The sequence below is a fragment of the Panthera tigris genome, chromosome D3, assembly GCF_018350195.1.
Source record: "Panthera tigris isolate Pti1 chromosome D3, P.tigris_Pti1_mat1.1, whole genome shotgun sequence".
Classification (NCBI taxonomy): Eukaryota; Metazoa; Chordata; class Mammalia; order Carnivora; family Felidae; genus Panthera; species Panthera tigris.
Genome location: NC_056671.1, coordinates 32,737,389 through 32,760,702, shown reverse-complemented (window position 1 = coordinate 32,760,702; position 23,314 = coordinate 32,737,389). Strand labels below are relative to the sequence as shown.

General features: G+C 45.6%; 3 protein-coding genes across 4 annotated transcripts in view; 2 read left to right on the top strand and 1 right to left on the bottom strand.

Annotated features, from left to right (window-relative positions):
* GNAL (G protein subunit alpha L) overlaps positions 1 to 21,977 on the top strand; it is a 149,945-nt gene extending 127,968 nt beyond the window's left edge. For both annotated transcript variants that reach the window (XM_042961326.1, XM_007085906.3), the window contains exons 6-12: positions 10,168 to 10,222; positions 11,424 to 11,497; positions 12,048 to 12,106; positions 12,609 to 12,729; positions 14,645 to 14,775; positions 16,728 to 16,795; positions 20,755 to 21,977. In XM_042961326.1, the coding sequence (XP_042817260.1) occupies positions 10,168 to 10,222; positions 11,424 to 11,497; positions 12,048 to 12,106; positions 12,609 to 12,729; positions 14,645 to 14,775; positions 16,728 to 16,795; positions 20,755 to 20,901 (655 nt within the window). In that variant the 3' untranslated portion in view covers positions 20,902 to 21,977. The remainder of the gene's footprint in view (positions 1 to 10,167; positions 10,223 to 11,423; positions 11,498 to 12,047; positions 12,107 to 12,608; positions 12,730 to 14,644; positions 14,776 to 16,727; positions 16,796 to 20,754) is intronic.
* CHMP1B (charged multivesicular body protein 1B) lies at positions 1,776 to 4,530 on the top strand. Its single transcript, XM_007085905.3, has one exon. It carries the CDS (start codon positions 1,896 to 1,898, stop codon positions 2,493 to 2,495), a length of 600 nt encoding a protein of 199 aa, XP_007085967.1. The 5' UTR covers positions 1,776 to 1,895; the 3' UTR covers positions 2,496 to 4,530.
* Positions 21,978 to 21,999: 22 nt separating the features above from the next.
* The window catches only part of MPPE1 (metallophosphoesterase 1), a 56,929-nt gene continuing 55,614 nt past the window's right edge, over positions 22,000 to 23,314 (bottom strand). The window contains exon 14 of the mRNA XM_042961340.1: positions 22,000 to 22,539. Within this exon, the coding sequence (XP_042817274.1) occupies positions 22,498 to 22,539 (42 nt within the window). The 3' untranslated portion in view covers positions 22,000 to 22,497. The remainder of the gene's footprint in view (positions 22,540 to 23,314) is intronic.

The window sequence follows — 23,314 nt, the reverse complement described above, 5'->3', positions numbered from 1 at the left end:
CGTAGGTCCTCTACCCCCACTTCAAACAGATTTCCTTTTATTTGATTTTTTCTATTGTTTCTAGAAGTGTCCCATGTGAAGAAAGAGTTCTGCTTTGGGGAAAAAAAGTAATCTTGGCTAAGCTGCTAACTAGGATAATGTTCTAGCTCCTCTCAACCACAATTCAATTTAGCAAAGTCTTACTGGACTCAGTGCCTATTTTGTGAAGAGAGCTTGCTGGGTTCCTTAGGGGGAAAGGAATAAAACTGTTCTCTACCTCCATGTGGTTCATAATATAGTAGTGCCCTGAACCCACAGACCCAGTTCCAGGAGTTATGCCCTGTGTGCTAAGGCAGAGGTCCAGAGTACAGAGGCAGCACAGAGGAGAGGGATCCTGGAAGGCTTCATGGAGGAGGGGGCTTTTAAGAAATGTCAGGATCTCAATAGGCAGAGGTATGTGGGGTGGAAGCTCAGGCAACAGGGACAGTGTACACAGAGGGAGGAGCGTGCCTCATTCCCCACACTGATCAAGTGACACAAATGATCATAGACTTCCATGCTTCAGTCGGGTTTGACTGGCACAGAGGGGAAGGAAAGAAAAAGAAGGTGGGGACCCAGTATGCCTCACAGAGAAGTTCAGCCTTTTTGCCCAGATTTTGGAGCACATGAGTGATCTAATCAGAGCTGTGGTTTAAGAAGATGCATGTGACACGCGCACCCCCTTACTTTGTGGTGCAAGACGGTTTGCAAGTTACCACAGGAAACCGAACGGGATGGTATGACTCTGGATTAAAATTCTCTGAACAGAACTAGCTCTCGCTCTTCATTTTCAACCTAGCTCATTAGGGCAGGTTGGGCCTTCTTGTATTTTGTTATTGCTGTATCTGAGGAATCTTTCTAAAACAAAAAAAAGCTATAGCACACATTGCCGCCATTGCAAAGCCTGAGTTTTTTAAGGGTATAATACCAAGTGACAGTTTTGATGTATGCCAGTGGGTGTCGGTCCCAATACTTCACCATCCTCTGCTTGCATAATTTAAAATGACAATGTAGCCTGTCAAATTTAAATGTGAGTGAAGTTCCTTGGATATTTATAAAACATCAAATAGATAGAATTGTGTCAGCAAAAGATGGATGACAGTTGCTGGCAAAGCACCTAGAAGCTGAACTTAAAAGCTACCGTATGAATATGGTGGTCCACGGTTCTGAAGGTATTTTCACCCATTGCAGTAAAAGGATATCACAATATTCCCTTCCAAACTGTAGTCAGAAATTGAGAAGCAAGTCGGTGATGCAGGTTTGTTTTGTTTTGTTAATGAATTAATGAACCACGGTTCAGGTTCCCCTGAGGAAGTGGAAGTTACCTGGGCAAATAAAGCGCTGGTCTGCAGACCTGGCTGACGGTTTTTAGCCCCCTGACCAGACACACCTGAAGCCCTGCCAAGTTGGACCTCGGAGATTTTTTTTACGGGGAGTTCTAGACACAGCCTGCCTGCGTCGGTAGATTAATTCCCAAGTGTGCATGGACACTCATTTTTGTCAATTTACTAATGCTTGAATGTCTGTAAAACGGAGCGTAGAAAACAAGCGCCCTGGTCGGCACCGGCAGCGTCCACCCGTATGCGTCCGTCCGCGTCTGCGTGGTGCGGCCCGAGCCCCGCCTCAGAGGGCGTCCCCCGGCCCCTTCGGTCCCGCAGGCCCCGCCCCTGCCCCACCCCCGCCCCACCCCCAAGCGCCGTCCGTCCCGCAGGCCCCGCCCCGGCGCCGGGCTCTGACGTCACCGTCTGCGCCGCGCGCCGTAGAAACAGGAAGTGGGACCAAAACAAAGGAGCGGCGGCCGGGAGCGGACCTGCCTTTTTCTCCCTCTTCCGCGCTCATATTGGCCCTGGCCACAGACCCCTAGGAACCGTCCGACTATGTCCAACATGGAGAAACACCTGTTCAACCTAAAGTTCGCCGCCAAAGAACTCAGCAGGAGTGCCAAAAAATGCGACAAGGAGGAAAAGGCCGAAAAGGCCAAGATTAAAAAGGCCATTCAGAAGGGCAACATGGAAGTGGCGAGGATACACGCCGAAAATGCCATTCGCCAGAAGAACCAAGCGGTGAATTTCTTGAGAATGAGTGCGCGGGTCGATGCGGTGGCTGCCAGAGTCCAGACGGCGGTGACGATGGGCAAGGTGACCAAGTCGATGGCCGGTGTGGTTAAGTCGATGGATGCGACGTTGAAGACTATGAATCTGGAGAAGATCTCTGCTTTGATGGACAAATTTGAGCACCAGTTTGAGACGCTGGACGTCCAGACGCAGCAAATGGAAGACACGATGAGCAGCACGACTACGCTGACCACTCCCCAGAACCAAGTGGATATGCTGCTCCAGGAAATGGCAGACGAGGCCGGCCTAGACCTCAACATGGAGCTGCCGCAGGGGCAGACCGGCTCTGTGGGCACGAGCGTGGCCTCCGCCGAGCAGGATGAACTGTCCCAGAGACTGGCCCGCCTGCGGGATCAGGTGTGACGACAGAACCCACTCTGAGGTTTCCTGGCCGTAGCCACCTTCTGAAATGCTCTGTAATTAATGAGATACTATACACTAGAAACTCTGAACATGCCAGAATGCTGAAATGCTCTCTACTTAAGATGCTTCTACCTTTGGGTTTACAGCGCTCTCCAGATACACTAAGAAATTCCAGGCTCCCTCCATCTTAACTGGATTTTAAAGTTCCGTATAGCTTGTGATGATGTGTATTTTTATAGCTGCCTTTTAACAGAACTAGTTAATTTGGTGTGTATGAATCTTTCTCAAAAATTTGGTCCAAACTCTTGTTCGGTGTATTCAGTTTTCTGCCTGAATTTTCAAAATTGGGGATTTTTTTTTTTTAATTTAGTGTAATTGGTAATATCTAGAATTGACAGGTGGTGCAAAAAAGTTAAGAGGAGAAGGATTACTTAGATTGATTATAGGGCTATCAACACCTCATTCAACTTAATGGACCGTGCTATTTCTGTGGGGTTTGGGGAGTCTTTTGTTTTGTTTTGTTTTGTTTTGTTTTGTTTTGTTTTGTTGCCATCGCCTCCAGACTTCTGTTGATCTGTTCACATAATTTATACTGAAATTATGGTGGGACATTGTGCATAATATTTTCTTACTGTTTATGTTCTATAAATTTTTCATGTGGTAGTTACGTTTTTACAACTGGAAAAAGGCCACATAATTTCATTTATTATAAGGAAAAATTGTTTGCTCATTTATATTTTTATTTACTAAGGACTTTGTCAAAAGACAAGGTTTAACGTGACAGTTTCAAATGAACGTCTTGAACACACTTCTAGTTATTTTCCTATCTCAACACTTCAATTAGCCTTGTTATAAAGTATGTTAATTAGCATGGCAGTCATATTACTCTAACATTGCCAAAGAACTGTTGATTGGTTTAAGAGAACTCCAGGGTGGTGTGTTTGTAGGTTTTCTTTTGATTTTAATAACCAAAAATAGACATCAAATTAGAACTGCATTTTAGGTTCTAATTACTTGCATTTATTATTTTCTTTTAGAGGAACAACTTGTTGAAAAGCCTTGGAAGTAAGTTGGAATGTTTTATTTAGCCATGCAAATAACTTAAGTATATGTGCAGCCAGCTGGAAGTCTGGGAAAGAGGAAAGATGGAGAATTTAACAGTAGACTTGACCCTCTTAAGGCTAGAGCCCATCTGTGTTGCCTTTCATCTTTCTAGAACAGCAGTGTGTGTTTTCTGGCTGCAAAGTAAAGCATGTAACCACCACTTTCTCATAGCCTCTGAACATGGAGAACAGCAACTTGCTTTTATTTTGGCAAGTGTATTAATCTAAGGTAAATACTTGCGGATATTTGAAATTTCCCCTTTCCTTCACTGGTAGATTTCTCCATAAGAGAATTCCAGTGTTCCAAAAAAATAGTTATAGGGACTCTTTCAAGCCCCTTGAAAGATTCATGGCCAAATAATCACCATTACATTTTCCAGTATGAATGGGTGTATTAAAGAAAAAAAAAAAAAAATGAACAGGTAAATGCAGATGAGGACTGACCCTCATTTTTAAGTGTCTTTACATTTGGATGTTCCGAAGTCTTCCGTAAGGGATACCTGTCGGTTGATTATCTGTCCCTGCCTCTTCTTTCTAAAACTCTTCCCTTTTGGGGTCTCTTCTTATCCACATGGTTGCACAGAGGCAGCTATGTGAGCATAGCATGAGTCATAACCGCCTCTTTAGACTGGGAAAAATAATTACAACTTAAAATATAGCTTAGTGTTGAATCCTTTGGTAAATTAAAGACCCTTTTATAGTGCAAATACTCCCAACAAAATTAATATATTTTGTGAGATTAAACAATGCTTGTATATGCTTGAACTTTCTTAAAATACGTTCATTTCAAACTATATGAATGTACATTTTTATGAACCATAAATATTTTCAAAAGCATACCAGGCCCATGAATTATTTCCTCACTTTTGCAGCTGATGAAATGCTGAAATGTAAGCCACAGAAGTTTGTCAAATAAATCATTTTAAACTGCATGTTATTGCATGTGAGTGTACATCCTATTTAAAAAAACTATATAAGAAAAAAGAATTCAGAGGTAGATTTGGTTCAGAAAGCATGGTATTCTTCCACACTCTCCCTTACCACCTTAATTTCTGTTTTGTTAGCATGGAATTTTCATGTATATTTCTAGAAACTCTAGCTATTACTTCTTTACTGTAATAGTTTCTTCGTGGCAGCAAGAATTGTTCCTTGTATTGAAACTTCCTGGACTAATGATAGATCTATTTTATAAAAGGCTTCCGCTCAGACATCCCACAGAAATAGTTAATCTTCCATGCAGGTACTAGTACAATTTTTACTCAAATCTCCTTTTTATTTTCTGCCTTCAAATGTACAGTTTCTAACATGGATTTAGAATATACTTTTAGTTTATTTTATGAACGATTTAGCTTCCTTCATTTCAGATGATACATGTGCAATTTAGAACTCTTACTAAAGCTGTTTCTTCCAGAAACGTTAATGAGTATGTGCCTTTCAGGTGGAGGCATGCTATGAGTCTTGTACACTGGGTGCCTATCCTGCTGTCCTTGATTTGGAAAAGAGCCACCTAAAATAAGCACCCATCTGATAACCTTACTAACAGAATGTAGTCTCGGGTCAGCCAAACAGACCTCACATCATAAAGCAGAAGGGAGGAACCTTGTGTCTTAGATGCCTCCTCTGTAATACACACAACATCTTCTAGGAGCCATTTCTGTAGCCAAAAATCCAAAGCTCAACACCTTCTGTAATACTGGCAAAAAGCTCCAAGCCAGTGGACATTTCAATGAACTGAGGAACAGGCACACTTGTCATCATAACAAATCATAGCAGAATGCCTGCCTGGTTTACCTAGGTTTGTTTTTCTACAACTAGATGGTAAGGCAGTGTCTGTCTTGGTCACAATTACTGGGCCTGGTGTGGTACCCAGCTGAGCTGGCTCCTGGTAGTGTCCCTGGTGTGAACGCATGCTCCCTTGGGGTTCTCAGCTGTGATCCTGCCTAGAGTTCTCTAATGACAACGTACACAATGGGTAAAGAGGGTGCAGGGAGCACTCAGCCAGAGCCCTGTTATGTCTCCTCAGAAGCACCGTGTATCCTTTTCTTTCAGCACGTTTCTTCAAATTGAAATGTTTGTTCCTACTTTTTGAGGTTTATATATCCTCCCTCCCTCTTGAATAGTAGCAGGACAAACAATTCAGCAGTGTTTATTCAGAGTGACTGAATACAGTAAAAGATTTAGACTAAAGTATATCAGATGTCGACTAGATAGATCTGGGGCTTCTTTCTAGGGAAAAGACACGCTTCTGCCTTAAACAGTACTCCATACATTTAGGTAGGTAAAGCATACACACAGAGAGAAAAATGGAGACGAGTGTATACGAATGTTAAAAAGTCATCAAAATGAACACTAAGCTTAGTGCACTTGACACACATGTGTTTTATACTTCAACTTTTAAAAAGGAAGTTAAGTGGGGCGCCTGGGTGGCTCAGTTGATCGAGCATCCAACTTCGGCTCCGGTCATGATCTCGCAGTTCCTAAGTTCAAGCTCCGCATCGGTCTCTGTGCTGACAGCTACAGATTTTGTTTATCTGTCTCTCTCTGCCCCTCCCCTGCTCAATCTGTCTCTTTCCCTCTTTCTCAAAAAATGAATAAACATTTTAAAAAAAGGGAATAAGTTACAGTATAAAGCAGTAGCCCATACTAATCAAACCATACACACTGAGTACACAGAGAATGGGATCACGGTGTCCGTTGTGGTTAGAGTTGGCTTTTTGCAAGAGGTAGGGTTGAATCTGGGGCTTCAAAGAAAATAAAGTGGGAATTACACAAAGGTCTGAGAGGCCCAGAACCACACGGGGATTTGAAAGGAGTGGAGGGTTCGTTTGGCATCAAAAAGAGGGAAGAGATTGGACAGATTGCGAAGGGCTTGGAGGCTGGAATGAAAATGTGGACTTTACCCCGAGGAAAGGAGCAGGAGTGTGAGTCATCAGATATTGTATTGTCCTGCTGACACGAGATGAAGCCTAGAGCAGGATGGCAGTAAAAACAGAGGAAAAGATGCGTGCACAGGGGTCACTGAGGCACCGGGGATGCTGTGGGTCAAAACCACCTAGGGATGTGGCTCAGCTGGAAATTCCGATTCCTAAGGTTGGCACGTGCTGCCGGTCTGAGGACCGCCTTCTGGGCAGCGTGGGTCTTCACCTGCTGCACGGCAGAACTGCCTGGTGCTTTGTCACTGCGGAGGTCATATTTTTCTCCTCCAACGGTATCTGTATGTCTTGCACATTAGCATCATGAAGTAAACTTCAGTAACGCTGAGAAAAGTTTCTCACTGACCTTTGCCAGAATTCCAGATTGCCACTTCTTCACAAACAAAACAGTTTGTAATACATTTTAATTAAATATAGTTGGTGCTTTTTCTCAGATCTCAGTGTTTAAAGGTGTTTAAACAACAGTTTTCATCTTTTCATACTCCCTTGTCCTGCTTCATGATCAACGCCATGGTCATAAGAACTCTGTGACTTTTGAGTTATAGTGGGGTGGCGGACAGCAGCTGAGAAATAGACCATGAGCTGCTGTTTTGTGCCAGTATCCAGCAGAAGGGGGGATCGAAATGGAAAGCATGAAAATGTTTCTCCAAGCACGAATATCCTGAGCTGTAGCTGGAAATAATGGGGGAAAAAAATCAAAATAAATTGCTTTCTAACTACTTTTTTACAGCATGCATATCACTATGGTGACTTTTTATAATTCTAGTTTGGTATTGTCTTGCAACTGAATCCAGTGTGAGTGACTGGTCTCCAAGGTTGAGTCTTAACTCTGGTTAATTTTTCCACACAAGAGGCAGTGGCATATTTAAGAAGATAGTTTTAGTAACCCTTTAAAACGTAGTCATGCGAAATTCTGTGTATGATTTAGAAGACCCTTTTAAAACTCAGCTTTCTATAGATATTATCTTAGGAGCTCTGATTTGAAGTACTTCTAACAGCATGCTGGAAAAATACAGTGATTGAATCAAAGATTAAGGCAAAAGGCTGGCAGAAATCCACAGTATAGATTCTTCTGTCATTCCTTTATGCCTTAGAGGGTCTTTCAGAGAACTGGGGGGATGCATTTACCTTCAGGGGAGAATTTTCACATTTTATTTTCATTGCACAGATTTGAAATGCATGAACTCACAATACCGTTCGGCGTCAGTAACAATTGAGAAGATACTCTTGGAAATGTTCGGATGCCTCTCAGGTCTCACTTAGATCATTAAGTACCAGAGCCGGGTGGAACTTTGAATATCTGCCCTGGAAATTAGGGATGGGAAAGAACTCGACATCTTTTGCCTTTGTCATTGGCACCTCAGAACCCCTTATTTTTAATAGCGTTCGGTATGGTACTCCCACCTCTTCCTTTGGAAGACAGTCTTTAATCACATCTATCAAGAACTTTTGATGTATTTTTTTAACCACATTTCATTGTTTCTACTTATACTAGTTATTACCATCTGAATTAATTCACCCACCTACCTCCACCCTCTTGCATCCTGTTTGAAATTGGTTGCTTCCTAAACTCTAACTATACCCAAAGGCTCCATATTTAGGTTAATTTTCTAGCCCCTTTCACCCGAGATGATTGGTTTTTGTATCACATGTTCAGTATTATGTGTCTCCTGCTGGGAGGATAGACCATCTCTGAATCGAATTACTGTACAGTGTGGGGGCGGCACCCATCTCCCAACCGGACCCGCCTGGTCGGCTGGGCTACAGACCAGAGCCCCCTTTCTAGGAGCAGAAACCTGTCTCACTCTGACTCCATCAGAGTCTTTCCGCCCCTTTTCCACTAGATGGTCAGGAACTGGGTGTGTACTTCTGAGATGCTCTCCACCATACCAAATTCAAGGGCAGCAAGGACTGAGCCAAACTGCACTATGGCTCTCAAACCAGACCTCAAGCAAGCTAGGCCCCTCCCTGAGGCTCCTGTGTTTCCCCAGCTCCCAGGCAGGCCCTCCCGCCCCACCTGCAGAATTGTTTGTGCCCCGTCCGAACTCCTCCTGCTCAGGGACCAGCTCTCCCCACCGGCCAGTTCACCCATCTTCTGGAAGGCACACAGCAACACCTACCAGGGCTCACAGTGCCCGCTCCAGAGAGGCCACAGGCAGATCCGGGTCCCTTTGGCTTCTCAGCAGCCCTGCCACCTAGCCACAGTTCTGCAGATGACTGACGACCGCTGCCGTGACAGGCAGTGCAGTCATGAAGGGCCCCGGAAATGTCACCCCAGCACCAGGCCACATCTCAGGCCACTGGGGGCTATCTGTAGCTCTCTAGGAGGGAGGAGATAACAATAGCCAAGGGAATTGAGTAGCCTTAATGTGCCTTCAGCCTCCCTCTTGCCAGGCTGGAAGCATCTTACGGGCCTGCCATCCAGGCAGGTGGGGGGAGCATGTGGAGATGGGGAGGTGACAGCATCCTGCACTGTGCAAAATGCCCACAAGCATCAGAGCATTAGAGGAAGGCCCAGTAATGGAACCCAAACCATCCCGGCTTGGACAGACAAGGAAGTCGGCCATGTCCCCCCTAGTCTGGGGCACATTCACTCTCCCCAGGGCTGGAGCCTCACCCACAGCCAGGAGACCAGGGGCCACTCAGTCCCCTCCCTCACTTGTATGTCCTCCCTCCCTTTGAAGCCTCCGCTGCCCCCTCTCTGTCCAGAAGCAGTCCTTACTCCCCAGGTAACCAGTCCCCAGGTCTTCCTGTGTCTTAAAAATCTCCACAGTGTCCATTATGGGCTGGGCCTCTCAGCCACCTGCTCACTTACGTCTTCTAGCTGCGGGAGGAGGAGGGGGGCAGACATTCGTTCCCCGAACAAAAATTTAGGGGCCAGGCCTGCGCTAGGTGCCGGGGATACCTGGGCCAGCGAGACAAAGACCTGCCCTGGGGGTCTCGCGTTTTGGAGGAAGAGATAGATAATAAACATAAATAAATGTGACTCGTGTCAGGCCGTGGTAAGTGCCACGTAGAAGAATAAAGCAAGGTTGGCGAGGAGATGGACAGGGCGGCCTCTCTGTGGGGAGAGAGAGCAAGTGCCCACGTCTCCTTCCACGTACACATACAGTGCGATTTCCTTCCTCTCCTTTCCTTTCATTTACTTCTCCCTCCCTCTGTGAGTCCCTCCAGGTGAACACACCAGGTTAAACCTGCTGATGTGTGCGCGCTCGCACATTACTTGGATCTTATTAGGAACCCGTGACGCTAAAGGAACGACTCTGACCTCCCGCGTTGTGTTTACGTTGCAACATGGGCTTCTGCTACTAGCGTGGCTTTGAAGGAGGCCCTGTGCCCCTCCCCAATTGCTGAGTGGCCCCTCCCCCCCAACTCTAGGGCGGTGGGCAAAAGGGAAGAGGGAAGGTAAAAAAAAAGAGGTAAAAAAGAAAAGAAAAGTCAACCTTGGCCCCTCCATCGGGAATGTTCTGCTGTCTGGGAGGACACATATTCAGGGAAGGAAGGGGGAACTTACCCCAGCTTCTCTGCCTGCCCCTGCCCTCCTGTGCTTGTGTGAGGATCCCATCCCCTTGGCCCGCAGTCCCGGAGAGAAGCCATCAGAGAACACTACTGAGCCCATGCTGGCTTTCTTTTCAGCTTCCTGGAAAGAATCGACAGTGTCAGTCTGGTGGACTACACACCCACAGACCAGGTATGTGAAGCGGGAGCCCGCAACCACCTGTTTGAACTTTCTGGGACTAGAGGAAGTGCCAGTTATCACTCAATGATTACTTTAACATGGATTAAGGAGGAGGGATTCCACAAGATAGCTACTTCTGGCAAATCATTTCCACTGTCCCTGCACGTACACGCAGCGTACCCACCAGAACCTGTGCTGTGCCTCCTGACTTAGCTCTCTAAAACCTACTAGATTTCTAAACTGCAATATCAAAGTAATTTCCCCTGTGGAATAGGAATGTGCCACTCCCATGCCTCTGGGAGCTGTGAACGGAAAACTGAACCTGTGCTTCACCAGCTTGGTAAACTCTGCCCATTCTGCTTTGGGCCCTGGCCTGGCTCACATATCACAGGCACGCTCTCCGGGTGTGACCCAGAGCGTCGTCTTTGGGTTGAGCTGGATAAAAGCATCCCACTGCACATTCGTAAGTAGAAGAGAGGGACCCTCTGTGCCCCCTCGAAACCTTTGGCACTCAGGCATCTGCAGAGACTTGGAGAAAACCCTGAATTGCTCAGCTTAGGAGGCTCCCAGCAGCCTCTAGAGCTAGTGAACTCCAAAGAAGTTAGGGGGCTCCGTTCAAACAGCCTCTCCAACACCCCCGCCCCCAGTGTCCTATGTCCCCTGGAGGGCCTTGGCAGTGGGCTCCTCCTGGCATCTCTCTCCTCTCTGCCTCTCCTGAAGGCCTGAGCTCCTCTCTCACCCCAAAATCCATCTCTCTGTGAGGCTGACCCCAAGAGCTCAAAACTATCCAAACCTTTGTTTTCGAGCCTTTGGTTTCTCCCACCCAGAAGGTCTGCACCCGGAACAGGTGGCTTTGCAGGTAGGTGCAGCAAGCAGAGAGCCGCGGGGTCTCCTGTCAGGTGCAGGACAGGCATGGACATACATGCAGAAGTGATAAATTAAAAACAACAACAACAACAACAACAACAAAAAACCTACTAAAGGAAATTAAAGCACAGCTACTAAGTCTCTAAGACAAAACTAATACATTAATTGTGACTTTCTGCTGGGAGGGAGGTGGTGAGACAGAGTATTTGTCTGACTTTTTAGTTATTATTGTTTCTCTTACAATTAGAAGAGATGGTCATCTGAAAAACTCCGTTATTATGGTTGCATTCAGGGCTTTTCCTTCTGAAGAACAGTGCTGCCACTTGGTTTGTCTTCTTGTTCTCAGGACCTTCTCAGATGCCGAGTTCTGACATCGGGGATTTTTGAGACCCGATTCCAAGTGGACAAAGTAAACTTTCAGTAAGTTGTTGAGAGCAGACCAGCTGCGGAGACAAGGGCAGGACGCCCCCTGCCCTGGCTGTCTGCTGGCGTCCTGATGGGGTCGGGGAGCCCAGCCTTCCTCCCATGGGCCCTGGGACATCAAACATCCCAAATGTGCCTCGCTGTCCTTTTGGATAAGTCCGTACAGACTCTGTGGCCCTAAAGGGCCTGCAGTAAGTTTAGGGCAGGGAGGAACATGGGAACCAGAGCCACCTGAGAAGGTGAGAAAGATCCAGTGGCCTTTGGGTAGGTACACAGGACCCGCTCAGGCAGGGGGATGCCCGGCACAGGCTGCCCTGAGAAGAGGGGCCCAAGCCGGCCTGGTGACCACAGAGTGAGGGCTGTGACCCCAAGGAACACCTTGGTGGGGACTCCCGGGTCAGGCAGAAACTTAGAGCCAGTGGAGCAGTCTGCGGGGGCCACCCATGGGGCAGTGCTTCAGGCCGGGAGCCTCAGCCAAGGAAAGAAGCACAGAGGTGTCACACCCCCCTCCCCAACCCCGTCATCGTGTCCTGTTGTTCTTCCACAGCATGTTTGATGTCGGCGGCCAGAGGGACGAGAGAAGAAAATGGATCCAGTGCTTTAACGGTGATTTCTGTGCTTTGAATCAGATTAGACCACCCATCAAATGCCTTAAATGTGAATCTCATAAAGAATTTAAGCATCCCAGGGCACCTAGGTGGCTCAGTAGGTTAAGAGTCCGACTTCGGCTCAGGGGAGGATCTCACAGTCCGTGAGTTCGAGCCCCGTGTCGGTCTCTGTGCTGACAGCTCAGAGCCTGGAGCCAGCTTCAGATTCTGTGTCTCCCTCTCTCTCTGCCCCTAACCCACTCGCTCTCTCTCTCTCTCTCTCTCTCAAAAATAAACATTAATTTTTTTTAATTTAAAAAAGGAATTTAAGCATCCTAAATTTACATTTGTCATTTGCTCATACGGGTGCATTACTGAAACAACCACACACACAGTGCTTCTTTAAGTCGTTCTTATAATCACGGGATGAAAATGAGTAGCAGCTGGACGTGTACTTGATCATAACCACACAGTGGCTCTCTAACTAGGGGGCTTCCCTTTTTCTCTCTTCTTCCACAAAGATGTCACGGCTATCATTTATGTTGCGGCCTGCAGCAGCTACAACATGGTGATTCGGGAAGATAACAACACCAACAGGCTCAGAGAGTCCCTGGATCTTTTCGAAAGCATCTGGAACAACAGGTTATAAAAATAAGAAATTCAGTTGCACCTCTGGATCGCAAATTTTCTTTCATTAAAAATACCTCTCAGCTCACTTTCATTTTTATTCTCCAGATATATTCATTCTTTTCTTACTGGTAAACCCAAAACCGTTAGCAGGATCTCTTTTGGTCCATCTCGTGTATAGACCCACTTAAAATGGGCAGTAGTCCTCAATGAAGCTCTCATAGTGCTCTGTTAAGAAAATTTAAGGAGCGTCTTTGTGACTCAGCCAGTTCAGTGACTGACTCTTGAGTTCGGCTCGGGTCATGATCTCAGGGTTGTGAGATCAAGCCCCACGTTGGGCTCCATGCTGAGCATGGAGCCTGCTTAAGATTCTCTCTCCCCTTCTCTCTCTGCCCCTCTCTCCCTCTCTAAAATAAAAAAAAAGAAAGAAAGAAAGTTTAAATATCTGTTTTTAAAGCTCAAGATTATATCGAGGGTTAAAAAATGGTTTTGCTTGGTTTTTAAAATTTAGAAAGTACCATCCACAAATAACTAGATGATCTCTAGAAGATCCCTTACAGGTCAAAGGCACAGCATAATCATGTTTGAAATTGCTACTAGTGCAAAGGGGTGATTATTTTAGAAAGGAACCCAGCAAACACACACACACGATACATACCTATATAAAAATCGAAGTGTCTTCTGAACTATTTAAGAAGAAATATCACCAAGGAGGACAGGAAACGTAAGCTGACCTTGCAAAACATTCGGATTATCAGGAAAGTATTTATCAAGTGTTTAACACTTGTTCTCAGTAATATAGTATTGAGACAGTTAATGAGAAAGAAAAAAAGTCAGGAAATACTGGGTACATGAAGGAATACTTTGGAGTCATTAAAAAATTTTATATAAGCGTATATATAAATTTTACATTTATACATATTATATATTTATATATAATTTATATATATATATAAATTTAAATATATATATGTAAGCACACACACACATACAACCACATGAGAAAATGACCACAATACTGTTCAATGAAAAAGCAGATTAAAAAACACCATGATCTTATTTTATAAATATGTCTGAGAATAGGAAAAAACCTGGAAGTAAAAACATAACAGTTCTAATAGTTGCCTTTGTGTGTAATTACATTTGATTTTTTTCTATGTATTTTCTGTAATTACAAATTCATTTTTACCAGGATTATATATTTTATAACAAGGAACAGTAAAACTATTTCCACTTGGAGGAAGAATGGATTGTGTCTCTAATTCATAGTAAGATTCCTGTGCACTAGTCATCAGCTTGATTCCTTTGAAATAACAGAATTTACAAAGGCTTTGCTGATGTGCATACTGAGCTCATCTTAAGCCAGTTCTCATGTCTGTTTAGGAAAAAAATGAGAGAGAACCTTTCCTTCACTGTAACGGAGCCCCTCCCCTTAACTTGTCCAATGCAGCGGTCATGACCGATATCTGGTTAACAACCTGCTCCACCTCTGGAGAAATTCGGCCTGTTCTGACTCAAGCCAGCTACAAATTACATTCTGTGTGATTAGCTAATGACTCATGTATTTTATTGTTATTATCGCTCTAACTTCTAGTTTATCTGACCCTTTCTTAGTAAGACTCCGGGTGTATTTTTTCCATAAATAAACCTTAGCTTTGGTACCAGTAAATTTATATTCTCAGTAAAGATTAATTAGAAAATACTGAACTGCTAAATTAACTCTATTTATTTATTATGAGGTTTACTTACTATAAGAATGTCTTGCATCCAGATGGAGTGGGGGTCCACAAGATTGGTACATCAAATCATTCTAGATCCTGTACATTTCAGGAAGATGGAAATGCTGTTCTTTTCACTGAGTACCTCCTCTGTTAGAGGTATTTTCACGTACTAGCGGATGTGAAGTTTGTATGTTTATTTCTCTTTTCAGGTGGTTACGGACCATTTCTATCATCTTGTTCTTGAACAAACAGGATATGCTGGCAGAAAAAGTCTTGGCGGGGAAATCAAAAATTGAAGATTATTTCCCAGAGTATGCAAATTATACTGTTCCTGAAGATGGTAAGATTTCAAAACCAGTTCTGATTCAGGAAAAAATTTGGTTATTTTTTCATTAGCCCTGTAACTGTAGTTCCAACAGATGTGATGAAAATTTAGGAAATTCAATTAATTTGCATCAGCTCTCCGGACTGCTGCCCCCACCTTCAAATGCTAGAGTGTTAAAATGTCCTATTTAGGATTCCATTTGTCGGGGTTTGACTTTCCATTCAAACTGTGCAGGAGAAGACAGGGCACTTTTGGGTGTGTGTCTATTAAGTACTCTCTCTTGGTGTCTTGGCTGGGTCTGTCCTGAACTTGGCACTGTGTCAGCCCTTTACATCGACCTTGACTCTCACTGTAACCCTACGCGGAAGTTTGTTATTTGCATGTTTTCCTGTGGAAAGTGAGCTGCTAGAGGTAGTCAGTCGTTCAAGGTCACTCAGGTAGAGCTTGCCAGAACGAGGCAGCCTCTGAACCTTCATGCCCAAGCCCACCCTTCCAGCCACCACGGCCCAGCAATGACTTTGGCTACCAGTAGGATGGCCTGGCGACCAGGTGCGGGGTTCAGGGGCAGGGGGCTCTCAGTGCTAAAGCCCTGGGCCGGGGTACACCCCGTTTCCAACTGCGGCTCCTCGGTTCTCGGCCCACCTTGTAGGAGGGGTTCATTGGCAGTGAAATGCTACCACTTCCTAAAATTTGAACCCCCAGCAAGATAAAGCAGAATGAAAGGGACTGTCCTAGAAACTTAGATAAGAAGTGAAGAAAATTCTTCATCCTTGTGCTAACGTTGGCCAGTCTGGTGTTGAGCCCCTGGTGTAAGAGAAGTCAGCAGAGCTCGGCTTGCATTGCCCTCTCATCTCTGGACTACGGCCCTCGGCAAGCCAGGCTCCCATCCCCACACTCTGGACAGTCAACACTGAAGCGTCCACTGTCATGTGCTCTCCCTCCTCTCTGTCTTGGTCCGGGCCCTCCTTCCCCTCTTCTCAGTTCCGGATCTGGTCAAGGTAGCATCCTGCCCAGGCTTCCTTACTCTGCTCACTCAACTTTCCAGAACGGTCTTTGGATTGCTGCCAAAATCTTTCTGAAACACAACCACAACTCTACTTGCGATCCCTACCAACACAGACTTAATCTCACCACAAGCTGAGGCCACACGTGACCCGGCCAGAAAATATTACAAACTAGGTTCCCCACCACAACCCTCCGTGGATCCTGTGCTCCTTTCCCACACACATTTAGGGGATCCTGTGCTCCAAACCCTCAACCCTCTGTGGATCCTGTGCTCCTCCCACACACACCCTCAGTGGATCTTGTGCTCCTCTCTCTGCCTGCTCCTCCCTCCCTTCTGCACCTGCCCAGGCACCTGCCCTGGGTCAAGCATGGCAGGTCTCCAGATCAGGGCAGACTCAGCACCTGTAGAATTCCCCATCACCTGCTCCGCGTGAATAATCATATAATCATAGTAGTTGCAATAGAGAAGGAAAAGAGCGATGAGACCATGCAGGGAAGCCGAGATTTTAGGAACTTGGAATCTGCATGGGAGAAGAATCAGGTTACTACAGTCAATTTCACAGAAGGGCTCCGTGGTAGGAACAGTGAAGGGGAGGGTCTCCCGGGAACAAGGCTAAGAGAATGCAGACCGGATGAGCACAACCACTGCTAAAACCACAGCCCCTGGAACCTTCTCTCTCAAGGGAGCTCTGAAGGGGATGGCAGCTGTGGGATTGGTCAGTGTTCAGTGGCATGCTTTCATTTTCTCTGAGTGGGAGTCATCCCCCATCATCAGAAACAAAACCAAAACTTTCATCAGCTGCTAAATGAGAGAAATAAAGTTACATTTCAGCTTTCTGCTTTGCTCTGAGTGTCTTTTAGTGCTGTGAGTGCACCGCAGCCCTACTTTGTAATTCCTCTTCCATTTTCCATAGAGTTGTATTCTCATCACCTAAACAAAATTCCACTTGTAATTTTTACAGCAACACCAGATGCAGGAGAAGATCCCAAAGTTACAAGAGCCAAGTTCTTTATCCGAGACCTGTTTTTGGTAAGCAGTTTTATTCTTTGCTTTCCTACCTCCTTAGAGTTGTATTGTTCTTTGCAATTTGCATATCACTTACCCTTTCATGATCTGATTTAATCTCCACCCAAATTATGAGAGGCGAAGGAATTATTACTTCATCTCACCACTGACCATACTGGGGTTCAGAGAGGTGGGGCTTTTCACCTCAGATCACACAGCGCCCAAGCGCCCAAGGGAAAACAAGGAGCACAGCACAAGGCCCCAGAGAATGGCACTGAGACCCCCACCAGACTGTGTTCACTTGTGTTTTCCTAAAAGGAAAGAAGCCTTTAGCAGAGTCTGAAATACCAGCACCCACACTGGGTGCCCCTCCCCCTTACATTCACTCACCAATAAGAGGCTAATTCAGACATTCAGAAAAATTCAGATCTCTCTTTTTTTTTTTTAACTTTTTATTTTGAGATGATTTCAAATTTACATAAAAAGTGAAAGAATTGTATATACGTGGACTGTGTGCTTCTGGAGAGGTGACAATCGGCCCAGTGTGCAGCAGGGACGGTCCCACAGTCTGCCTGACATTTCCACGGGGATCAGGTGCCTTCCTGACTCCTCAGGGGAACCTCGTTATCCTATTCCCACCACCGTCCCCCATCGGTTGCCTCCTGAAATCTTATACTGAGTGAGAAGGTAACAAGGATAAGAAGTCAAGTCCCCAGGGTGAGTTCTGAGGAACAGTATTCCCCAGGAGGTTAACAGGTAGCACAGGGAAAGGGCTCTGCAAGGAGTAAATCTGGGAAATAAATCAAGTGAGACAGGTTTCTCCGTTGTCAGACTTTCTAGAACCTTTGCTATGCCCGTGTGCCTTGTGAATCTCTTGGATAAGGTAAATCGGTTTGTAGTTTATCACAGGCTTCCTTTTGGAGGAACATCTTGCAAGGCCATAAAATATAAAAACACACAAAAAGCTGTCCTAATGAGGACTAAAAGTTAACTAAGTGTGCCTATGAGGCATTTAAAGATTAGAAACAGAGCTCCCCCCTCCCAAATGAATGGCCGTGCCACCACCATTTGATGTTGGGAAGAAACCTTTGATTCTCTAACAATGGGCGAAATCTGGCTTGTATGCAGTTTGCAAGTCAGGGAAATAAACGCCTAGGGGTTATTGATTTAGGTTTTTTTTATGGTGGAATTTGCCTGGGCCAGTAAGTCGTGGGAGGAGTTTTCAGTTGGAAGCCCTAACCCCAGACCTAGAAGGCAACGGGGCAGGTTACAGAAATGGTTAACAGTATCGAATCTGGACGGGAGCAAATTCGGGCGAAACAATAACTTTGGTGATAGAAGGCTCTGAGACGGGGTGGGGAATAGAGGCCGTACATGGAGAGGGAGAGGTCTGTGGGGGGACCTGGCCTTGAGGAGGTAAAGGTGGGCTTGGGGAGAGAATGGCAAGGGCATAATGAGATAGACCCCTCTGTAAGAAAGAGCCACATGCTGTCTGAGCATTCTCAACTGTCATCGCATGAGGAGGGCAAGGACCACCAGGGTCACTTCCTCCCACGACGGGGAGGCCCAACTCATCCCCAGAGCAGGAGGAACTCAGAACGAAAGGGGCCAGGAGCCAGGAGGAGGGAAGGCCAGGTGGTCAGCCCCCCGTGTTCCCCTAGTCACCGTCAAGTGGTCCTGTCCCTCACACTGGAAACCACCTGCAAGCCCACGCCCAGACCTGGGCCAGAGAGTCCTCCGGGGCAAGTGTCACCAGACCTTTTAAAGCAGGTGGTAAGCGTGAGTGGCACCCTGTGTCTTGATGCCTTAGGCATCTGTTAGAAGCCTGTATGCTTTAATCGGGCTTCTCTTTCTGGTATTGTTGTATGAGCTCCCCTCTGATTTCTTTTACCTTGAACATCATCTCCTGACAGGGGACGTCAGAGATGGGCAAAGCCAGGGGACCCAATCAAGCACAGTCTGGAACTGCCCAGTTTTCCTTGACAAGCTTATTGCTGTCATTTAAAGTGAAAATCAGTGTGTTTAGAGATAAGCAGACGGCCACTACCTTTGTAATGACTCTGCCTGACATTCTTGTTGCCCCAGGCGGGGACAGACTGGTCAGATCATTACAGAAGAAAGCCTGTTACTTATTCGCCCACTCCGTGTGACACGGCTCTTGCTCCCCATGTTCTAGGGCTATAAAGATACCTACCCTACACGTTTCAGTGTCCTTAAGTTTTTTAAAAATTATAATTGCTCAAGAGAATCCTATTGCTAAAAATAAGTCTGTGCTCCCAGGAGGAGGTTCATAACCTGATGAACATCTTTAACCCAGCCCAGCAGGGGTCTCATCTTGATTCCCAAGATGCTTTGCAAGAAAGGGGATGGGAGGGGGGACGAGGAGGACGTCCGGGGATCCCTGTGGGCACCTATGAAGAAAGCTCCATGTGACCTCTACATTCGCTGGCTGGAGAGGCCGTAACAAAGCACCACCGACTGGGGGCTTAACACATTATTTTCTTACCGTTCTGGAGGCTAGAAGTTGAGATCAAGATGTCGACAGGGTTGGTTTCTCCTGAGGCCTCTCTCCTCGGCTTATGGATGTTCACCTTCTCATTGTGTCGCCACATGGCCTTTCCTGTGTGTGTGTGTGTGTCCCAATCTCCCCTCTTCCTATGAGGACACCAGCCTTACTGGGTTTGGGCTCACCCATATGACCACATTTTAACTTATCTTTTTTCTTTTGTACTGCTTATTTATTTTTGAGAAGGAGGGAGAGAGAGAGGGAGCGGGAGAGGGGCAGAAAGAGGGAGACACAGAATCCGAAGCAGGCTCCGGGCTCTGAGCTGCAGCACAGAGCCCGATGTGGGGCTTGAACTCACAGACCACGATATCATGACCTGAGCCGAAGTCGGACACTTAACCGACTGAGCCACCCAGGTGCCCCGTAATTACCTCTTTAAAAAGAGATCCTATCTCCAAATACAGTCACACTCAGAGGTGCTGGGGGTTAGAGCTTCACCACAGGAATTGGTGGGGGAGAACACCATTCAGCCCATGGCAGCCTGTCTCCACACTGCCCCACCTGACTTCCCAATGCACATGACGTATCCCTCCAAGATGTCCTTCTGAATCCTCATCAGTCATGTTTTTTCTCCTGTGGGAGAAAGCCCATGAAGCCTCCCACTGCTAACCAGGGGACCCCCCCAACCCTGCCCCAGGAAATGCTCAAGTTGTTACGTGGAGGAGGGCTCAGTAGGACGGATGAGCCATCCACGTGGAACCACTAGTGATATGTGGATATTTAAATTTAAATTAATTAAAATTAAATAAAACTAAAACTCCAGTCTCTGTTGCGTCAGTTAGTGATAGTGGCTCCCGTAAGAAGAGGGGAAATACAGAACATTTCCATTAGTGCAAAAAGTTCCATTGGACAGTGCTGGTGTGGGACTGACATTTATTTCCGGAAAATTCTACCCTGACTTCTTTGAGAGGCTGTCTTTTATTTATTTTTTTTTAAACATTTTTTTATGTTTATTTATTTTTGAGAGACAGAGAAAGACAGAGCATGAGTGGGGGAGGGGTAGAGAAAGAGAGGGAGACACAGAATCCGAAGCAGGCTCCAGGCCGTGAGCTGTCAGCACAGAGCCTGACGCGGGGCTCGAACTCACGAACTGTGAGATCATGACCTGAGCTGAAGTCGGATGCCTAACCGACTGAGAGCCACCCAGGCACCCCTGAGAGGCTGTCTTTTAAATATATGTCCTCTCTCAACTGAACACTAAGCTTCTGTGGCCAGAGGTAAGTGTGACGTTCTTTGAGTTTCCAGCAGGGTATTCAGTATTAAAACAGTCACAATCCCAGCTCCTCTTGTCTTTGATCAAAGTATTGCCCAAATTCTTCTCCAAGAATTAATGGAGTAGCAGCAGTGTTCCCATGTACCCCTGGGCGTGGTGGTCAGGGTCCCACAGCATAGATGGCTTTTTTTTTTTTTTTTCCAGAGGATCAGCACAGCGACAGGGGACGGCAAACATTACTGCTACCCACACTTCACCTGTGCCGTGGACACCGAGAACATTCGCAGAGTGTTCAATGACTGCCGTGACATCATCCAGAGGATGCACCTCAAACAGTACGAACTCTTGTGAGGCAGCCCTGGGGCAGGTGGGTGCGCCTTCTGGCACCTTCTCTCCACCTGCCTCTCCTCCCTTGGCCACCCCACCAGGTGGAACATTTATTCCAGGATTGTCTGTCAGCCCCAAGCCATGGTAGAAAGTAGGGAGTTCCCGGTTTCATCCAGCTGCCGCCCTGTCCTGTTCTGACCTGTGTGACCACCAAGCCTCTGGCTACCTCTGTTCCCCTCAGGTTTGGTTTGTAGCTTTCGTTTTCACTGAACACAACCTTCCACAGCCTCCCCACCCCCACCAATTTGTGTCGCTGCAAACCAGCACTCTCACTTGGGTGGTGCTGCAGTGAAACCCCTCTGGGTGAGGGCCCCTTTCAGTCATCCATTCAGTGATTTCTTGATTCGGCAGGAACTTGATAAAGGGGGGAGAAATGGCACTTTTTTCTGGCTTATCAGGCATGATTGCAGTGGCAGGGGTATGAGGCAGTGAGCCACATGCGTGGGCAAGTGGCCACCTCTCCCGAGCTGCACTGGCCCAGGAGCGAGGCTAGACCCCAAGTCACAGGGTGGAGAGAAACCCGTTTCAATCATATCTGAGTCGCTGCCAACCTCAGGCATTAAGTTAGACCTACTCTGAGCAGACAACCTACTACATTCACCACTGCAAAGTGTGTCCTGTCTACACATGATTCTCTAGAGTGTGATATGCTTGGACAAGAGTCTCCCTTCATATATTCTTGTTGTTTTACTGCTGGTTTATTATAACTGTACAGACCACAAAATGTAATATTATTTTCTATAATTACTCAAAAATCCTTGTAGATCTTTGTGCCTCGATCAGGCTGTATCTGTAAAAGAAACGTGTTTTTATCGTGCTGAACCGCTAAATGTCAACATTACCTGCTGCTTGCTCTAAAAAAGAGAATGGTGTGTGTAGAATTTAGGATATTCTTCAGGTTAGTGCTTTTAAAAATATCTTTGATTAAATATATATATGCATATATATATAAATTATCCACATTAATCATTCACCTCTTACAAATAATTTTGTACCAACATCACAAGCTTTTCAAGAACCAAGGATTTTTTTTCTCCAGACAATATGTCTTTTGATTATTTTCCTATTTAAAGACTTTTTACAAGTTCCCTGAGTGGAAATAGGTCAACCATTCCCTTTAGTCAAAGTTTTCGAACCACTTACTTGGGCCACAGCTTCCAGTGTAAACAAAGAGCAAGAAGATGACAGAGGTGTCCGTGTTCGTGTCCAGCCCAAGAGAGTCAAAGGATGGCATCTCCATTTGCCTGCTCTCAAGAAGAAATATTACACAACCTTTATTTGGAAGACAAAGTCAAAATATATGGCTGTTTCTCACACTCGAAAGATTTGTAAATGCAGCGTCAGAAGTTACCGTACAGCGCAGTATCTAGAAAGCAAGAATCACGATAGCGGTGATGCTTCATATTCTACCCACAGCCACAACTTTGAGGGTCGTTGCCTTAGGTGCGAGATAATCTGCAAAGATGTCCAAAGGTGGATTTCAACAATACAAACCCAGAGGTGACAGCCTCGCTGACATGACTTCATTTCCTTTTAGTCTTTAGTATTGTCAAGTTTACTCTATAAGTAGGCATTTTGTAATCCTTTATAAATGCATCCAGACTAAAAAAAAGAAAAAAGAAAAAAATGCATCCAGACTGAAATACTACTTTTCCATGAATGAAAGGATAACTTTGTAGATAGTCAGTGTAAGAAGCACACCGTTTATGTCAGCATCCCTAAATTCCTGGACCTCTCTTCCCTGTTTCATAAAACCCTGATCTGAAATGAGACACATAAAGACACATAAAGTAGAAATTACTGTGTTTCCATTGCACTTTCCACATAAAATGTGAACCGAAGAGCCACACACACCCCCATATGCACAAAAAGCAAAAGCTGCATACTGTTATATATGTTATCACTCAGCAGTAACTCAACTTCCTCTTCAAACACAGAGTTGGACTCTTGGAAAAGAACACGTTTTACCTGGTTTCAAATTATCAAGACATATTTATTTTTAAGTACCAAAAGCCCCTTCCCAGCTCTTTGTCAGGTTTCTTTTGATCACGGACAGACATTAAATTCAGATTTAACAGCTTGGCCTGCTGGAGAGAAAATTACACTTCGCTAAAAATCTGATTCCATAATGAGCACAGAAGCACAAAAGTCTGTGAAAACAATATATTCCTGCTTGTGGCGTCTGTACTTTTATTTTAAGTGCATAGCTTTATAATATATAGGAGTCTGAGGCCCACTTCGTAGGGGGACAGAAGCAAGCCCAGTGTTTGTGCGCACATAATCCCAGGTGCCGGCTCCATCTTGGGGAAGAACAGACAGCATAGTGCATGCAAGTGAGACTTTAATAGCTTTACATATTGTACAGACACGATCTTTG

Coding starts and splice junctions, on each gene's coding strand:
- CHMP1B (XM_007085905.3), top strand. CDS start 1,896: ATGTCCAACATGGAGAAACACCTGTTCAACCTAAAGTTCGCCGCCAAA.